General features: G+C 42.2%; 1 protein-coding gene across 1 annotated transcript; it reads left to right on the forward strand.

The window, feature by feature from the left end:
* The first annotated feature begins 978 nt into the window (after positions 1–978).
* On the forward strand, positions 979–6,524 carry LOC149219062 (uncharacterized). The gene is made up of 4 exons (XM_089386691.1): positions 979–1,996; positions 2,449–2,570; positions 2,793–5,395; positions 5,513–6,524. The coding sequence occupies exons 1-4, from the start codon at positions 979–981 to the stop codon at positions 6,522–6,524; spliced, it is 4,755 nt and encodes a 1,584-aa protein (XP_089242817.1).
* Positions 6,525–6,832: the final 308 nt, after the last annotated feature.

Consider the following 6,832-nt stretch of genomic DNA (forward strand, 5'->3'; position numbering starts at 1 on the left):
TTGTCCTATTCATTTTCTATGAATGATTTTGATTTTCAAACTCCAACTAGTTTGTTGTTAAATTATGTAAAGCTTTGATGACAAACTTATAGTTTTCAAATCTCTTTACTAAATCTAAAGAAACAGTATTTCCAAATACAAAGTTTATTAATTAAGAACATCTTTTAGACTTATTTGCTAAGTTATGATTATATTTCGGTAGGGGATTTTTTGTACACTGATACTGTGTTGTCTCTTTGGTTTTTGTCAGGTAATAATGGTTAATAAGGAATGTGTTCTTGAGCAACATGCACACATCTTATTCTACTATCAACAGGAAACTCCATGGTTTTCAGGCATGGCAACAAAAACGCAGATGTTAGTGGGATATCCAAAGTCCATGTTGGATGAATTTAATACTAGTGATAATTTTGATTCCTTGTCAGATAAAGAATGTCATGAGTAAAATTCAAACAAACAGAAGCAACTCAAGAATGAAGGTGAAACTATTGCTTTCTGTCCAAGTCAATTTATTTTATTTGTTGGTTGATGTCATGTTTTGAGTGTGGACTTATGAAATTCCAAATTGCATGTTGGTTTATGTAAAGGGGATATATATATATATATATATATATATATATATATATATATATATATATATATATATCGTTCACAGTTTCCAGAGATCAGTGTTACATTTGCACAGAAGTTTAGATATCATTTAGATATCTAAACACCAAACAACAACAACATTGAGATTTTTCTTTCACTCAACCTATAACATATTGCATCTATCTTCATCAATGTTCTTATTCCATATGTTATCAACTTATGACATTTCCTTTGCAATATTTGGTGCATTTTCTAATTATAGGTCATTTATAGATTATAAATGTCTTCATACTTTCGTGTCATTCTTATTCACCAAACGCTTCGCTCCGAGCTGCTGCGCTGCAACCCTAGCCGCGCCTCCTGAGCGACCTGCAAGCGCCCTCCCTCATGGAGCCTGGAGGTGGCCCTGCGGCCCCTCCCCCCTTCCCTCCGGAGATCGAAGCCTTTAAGGCTCTCGTAACTGCATCAGGAAAACACCAGGTCACAGGCCCGCAGCAAAAATTCGTCAAAAAACTGGACAGTATACCCAAGGTTGCCTTACCAGAGGAGGAAATATGTAGATCTGCGCTGAATTTAGCAGAAAAAGGTCTGATCGGCCAGTTCACCGGTTTGTGGCCATCCCCGAGAGCAGTCGAAGAATGGGTCAAAAGGAATTGGCTACCCTTGGTAAATGAAGGAATCAAAGTCTACTTTGTAGGCAAAGGGTATTTTGTTTTCTTGTTCGACAGTACAGAGGATAGAGGCCTGATTTTCAGAAACGGGCCATACTTCATGGGGCCTCAAGGACTCTACTTGAACAAATGGTCTACTGATTTCGATCCAGCGCAAGATGTGCCCAAGGCGGTCCCTATTTGGGTGCGCCTCCCGCATCTTCCCCTGCATTGCTGGAATCAAAGCTCACTTCAATCCATAGGAAACACACTTGGAAAATACATAGACCAGGCCCCAAGGAAGGATCAATACTCTTGTGCCCGGATCTGCGTGGAGGTCGATCTGGAAATAGGATTACCCGAAGCGATTCAGCTATCGGTGGCAAACTGGACACACATCCAAGAGCTCGATTACGAACAACTGCCTTTCAAGTGTCGATTCTGCCATGAGTATGGGCACTTTGCAAGATACTGCAAAAAAAGAAACGAGGAGGCAACAGAGAAGGATAAAGAAGATCAATGGAAACAGGCAAAGAAGACAACATTCAGCAGACAGAGTAACAAAAACAAGGCTAAAGGGACAGAGAACAAAGTAGATAATGGAAGCACAAGTAACCAAAACGCTGGAAGCAGTGAAACAAAAGGCAATGAGGGGGATAAAAACCCCTTTGAAATCCTCACGCCTCCTTCAGATCCTCCGGAAGCAGGGGAAGAAGAACCACCACAGCAGGAGAATATTGAAACCATGGAACCAGGTAATAACCCAATCCACACCCCAAGCAATATTTCTTCCCCTTCATACGCAGAAATAATAAAAAAAAAGAAGAAAACCATAGAGAATATGGGATCATCAGATGATGAAACATTTGAAAGGACAACAAAAAGGGCTGGACGAAGATCAAACAAGGAAACCAGAGAAGAGGAGTCAGAAAGACAAAAAACCCTTGGCAGTCAAGCTACCATCGAAATGACACTAGGGAGGAATATCAGGCCTAGGGCCTCCAAAGGAGGAGGGCCTACCCCTCTAAGTGGTAAATGATGCAGTTGATCTCTTGGAACTGTAGGGGTCTGGGTAATCCCAACAAGGCAGATGCTACCAAAGACTTATTGAAGATGGAGTCCGCGGACATCCTTATGCTCCAAGAGACCAAAGTAGAAGGGGAAACCCTTCTAAACACCAGCATGCTGAAGTGGAAATTTGATTCAGGAAAGGCTGTTAGTGCAAGGGGATCGGCCGGCGGAATAGGCACGTTTTGGTCAAAAAGCTCTTTCACTTTGGAACGATCCATAGAGACCCAACATTGGATCCACACAGATCTGCGACATACGGTAAGCAATCTCTCCTTGGCTCTTTTTAATTTGTATGTCCCTGTCCACTATGAAGAAAAGAGAGAGTGTTGGAGGACACTAATGGCCTATATAGAATAGATTAACCCTACGAACATAGTCATTGGAGGAGATCTGAATATCATACTAGACCCCAAAGAAAAAAGAGGAGGAACATACTCTAGAGACCCCTCCGTCAACACTGTGGGAAATCTGATTACGCAGTGGGATCTAGTTGACTTCAAACCTATAAGAGGTAAATATACCTGGTCCAACAACAGATCAGGAGAAAATCAAATCTCTGCAAGGCTGGACAGGTTTCTCATCAGTAGCACATTAATGCTGGACAATAGAATGGTTTTCTCCAAGATCCTCCCCAACCTTACATCGGATCACAAGCCAGTTCTACTCTGTATCAAAAAAGAAGAAGATCTCGGCCCTCTCCCTTTTCGCTTCAGCCCTCTCTGGGTAGGCAAAGACGGATTCTATGAAACTGTTCAAACGGCCTGGAGGATAGATGTTAACGGATCCCCAAGTTATGTGTGGGAACAAAAAATAAAAAATACCAAAAAAGCTCTGAAGGACTGGATTAAAAAATCTCTGCGAACTCCAACTAGCCAAAGGAAAGAAGCAGTTCTTCAGCTGGAAAGAGTCCAATTCGAAATGGAGGAGAAAGATCCCTCTCCCACAGATTTAGACATAGAAAAAACTGCCCAAAGGAAAGCATATTGTTGTTTCAGAACTGAAGAAGAATACTGGCGTTTAAAGTCCAGAAGCTTGTGGCTCAAATCTGGAGACAGGAACACCAAGTACTTTCATAGACAGTGCAGGGCACGAGTTTCCCGTAATCACATAGCAGAGATAACAAGCACAACCGGACAGGTGTACAATGGATTTTCACAAATCAAAGAAGCAGCTGTCACTCATTTCCAGAATCTTTTAAGTGCGGAAAGAAATGGAAATGAGGAGGATGCAGAGGAATTCCTCTCAACCATCCCAAACCTAGTCAAAGAGGAGGACAATGATTATTTGTTGACCCCAGTCACGGATGAAGAGATAACTGATTTAGTTTGGTCCATGGAACCGGATAAAGCTCCAGGACCCGATGGGTTCTCAGCTCACTTCTACAGAATCTGTTGGGAAATCATCAAAAACGACCTATTCAGAATGATAAGAGGAATCCTGAGGAAGGCAAAAGTAGGAGGGGGAATAAACTCTACCTTCCTAGCCTTAATTCCTAAGGAAACAAACCCAAGGACCTTTGACAGATATAGGCCGATTTCTCTCTGCAACGTATCTTATAAGATTGTGGCCAAGTTGCTGGCCAATAGAATCAAGCCTCTACTCCCAAAGCTCATCTCTCAGGCACAAGGAGGATTCGTAAAAGGTAGACAAATTCTGGATAATGTCATCCAGATTCAAGAAGCTCTCCACTCCAGCCTAGCCCGGAAAGAACAAGGTATGATCATTAAATTGGATATGTGCAATGCCTTTGATCGTGTTAATCGTTCCTTTTTGTACAGGGTTCTAGCAGCATTTGGCTTTAAACAGGACTTCATAAACCTCATCAAGGCTTGTACAGAAAACGTTTGGATCGCCCCAATGGTGAATGGCAGACCAACGGATTTTTTCCAAGCAACCAGGGGATTGAGGCAGGGCTGCCCTCTTTCGCCCTTTCTATACATCTTGATGGCAGACGTTCTAAGTCGCAAGCTAACCCAAGAGAAACAAGTCGGCACCATTCCAGGAATAAGGATAGTTCAAGGCATAGCCCCAGTGAATCATGCACTATTCGCAGATGATTCAATTCTGTTGGGGGGCGCATCCACTAGAATTGCAAGCGCTTTCAAAAGCATTCTTCAGCAGTACTGCAACATCACCGGTGCATTGGTCAGTGAAAGGAAAAGTGCAATTTACAGTTGGAATATCGACCAGCACGCCACAGACATAATTTCTAATGTTCTGGGGTTCAAAGGATACGCTTTGTGGGAAAAAATCAAATACCTCGGCTTACCATTGACGAGGGGCTCCAATCGAAACCAACTGTGGGAAGAAGTGATATCTAAATTCAAAAATAAGATAACAGCGTGGGGCGGAGTTTGGCTCACCACCGGAGGCAAACTCACCCTCATCCAATCCGTGCTCTCTGCCCTGCCCACATATCAAGCCTCGTTGCTGCTGGCTCCAAAACAAATTACTGATCAAATCTCCAGCATCATTCGAAATTTTCTCTGGAGCGGAGGGAAAGGTAACAAGGAACGCTTCCACCTCATCAAATGGGAGACTGTGAAACGCCCAATAACCGAAGGCGGACTTCAGATCCGCGATCCCCAACATGCAAATTTGGCATTGGGAGGCAAACTCCTGTGGCAATTAATTACAGAACCTTCGCACCCAATCAGTCAGCTGTTGAACCTCAAATATTTACAGAAGCAACCAATATCATCTTTCAATCCAGCGCAATCTCCAAAAGGAACGCAGGCCTGGAGGCTGTGTTGCAGAGGGATCGAATTTTTCCAAAACCATTTATACAAAATTCCTGGGAATGGCAAAAACTCGCTGCTATGGAAAGATCGAATCATGAATCACTCCCCTCTATCCACCATCAACGAAATAGCAGAGTTGAGAGCCTGGTTAATCTCTAAAGGGGTAAGGAAAATTGAGGACATAGCAGAGTGGGACCTCAATGGCAACTGGCAGCGCTGGACGTTACCAACCATCCCAATCCACTTAAAAGAACAGTCAAAAATCCTGTTAGAGGCAATAACAGATTTTACTCCTGTGCATAAGGAAGAGGAAGATCAATGGGGATGGGGGAAAACAGGAGAGTATACGGTCAAACAAGGCTACTTTCAAATGCAAGGAAGACAAAAGGCATAGTATCCGGATTCAGTTTGGAAACATATATGGGAAAGCTTCAGCATTCCCAAGATTAACTTCTTCAGCTGGACCTTATTCCACAACAAAATCTTGACCGGAGACAATTTGTGCAAAAGGAACTTTGCAGGCCCGCATCGTTGTGTCCTCTGCAAGAACGCTTCAGAAACAGCAGTCCATTTGTTTATTGATTGTGAGTACGCTCAGAAAGTGTGGAACAACTTCTTAATTGGGCTGAATGTGAGTCCCCCAACACGCTGTCAGATCACAGACCTGTTTTTGACATGGAAAACTTGGTACCCCCACAGCATCAACGAAAAATCTCTTTGGTACAAGTTATGGATTGCTGCACCGAAATACGTCTGTTGGAAGTTGTGGCTCTCCAGGAATGAAGTTGTCTTCAACCACAAAGACATAAATGCAGAAGCAGTAGCAAGGCAGGCCAAGGATCTCCTCCTGGAAACTCTGAGACAAACTAGCGTCAAAGACAACAACCTCAGAAATGAAGAAAAGGCGTGGCTGGAAGGTTATACTCCCATGCCAACTACTCATGCCATCATCCGCCCAAACCACAAGGAAAACTGGCAGTACAGAGACAACTCGGACAATTTTCAAAATTGGTGGAAGTCACAAGGTAAATGTACAATCTTCTTTGATGGGGCTTCGAAAGGAAACCCAGGCAGATCAGGAGCAGGAGGCGTCATTTACTTTCAGAATGGCAGAAAAGAGGAATTCAGTTGGGGACTTGGGATAAAAACCAACAATCAAGCGGAAGCACTCAGTCTATTAAAAGCTTGTCAACTGACCAGAAAAGGAAATGCAAATGAAATTATAGTTTTGGGAGATTCAGAACTGCTGATAAGGTCTCTAATACACAAGAAAAGTCTCAAAGATCCAGTTCTAAACAAGCAGCTAGCAAGAGTAAACATATTATTGAAGGAATTCTCATCAGCACAGCTCTTCCATATCCTCAGAGATTTAAACACTGAAGCAGACAGGTTAGCAAATGTAGGATGCAACCTTGAAAAAAGTATGATCAGCATAAATTCAGAGACCCCGAAAATGGCAATCATTCCTTAGGAGCGCTAGAAAAACAGAGAAAAGCAATGAAAGGGATTTGTAATACTTGCTTGGCTTTGGCCTTAAATAAATAAAATACTCGTCTCAGTTAAAAAAAAAAAAATGTCTTCATACTTTCAGTTCTAATTGAGTATTCAACTGAACATATTGATTCTCTTATACACAATTATTTTTCCCTGCACCCACTTTTCATAACTTCCATAACCATTAGGTAGGGACCTGCAACTTCGATGTTGCTTTGCTTGTTTAGTAAAATATTGTCGAGACTTTAATTTATTGAAAGTTGTAGAATTTACAATTTATGAAGT

The sequence above is a fragment of the Pinus tabuliformis genome, chromosome Q (assembly GCF_031772625.1).
Source record: "Pinus tabuliformis cultivar Carrire ecotype Pingquan chromosome Q, CPIR1, whole genome shotgun sequence".
NCBI classification, from domain to species: Eukaryota; Viridiplantae; Streptophyta; class Pinopsida; order Pinales; family Pinaceae; genus Pinus; species Pinus tabuliformis.

What these genes read in the sequence shown, in the direction of transcription:
- LOC149219062 (XM_089386691.1), top strand. Translation starts at nt 979, where the DNA reads ATGGAGCCTGGAGGTGGCCCTGCGGCCCCTCCCCCCTTCCCTCCGGAG. An exon ending in TATTGAAACCATGGAACCAG is followed by an intron (nt 1,997 to 2,448) that starts GTAATAACCCAA and finishes AATTTGATTCAG; the next exon opens with GAAAGGCTGTTAGTGCAAGG. An exon ending in GGATGGGGGAAAACAGGAGA is followed by an intron (nt 5,396 to 5,512) that starts GTATACGGTCAA and finishes TAACTTCTTCAG; the next exon opens with CTGGACCTTATTCCACAACA.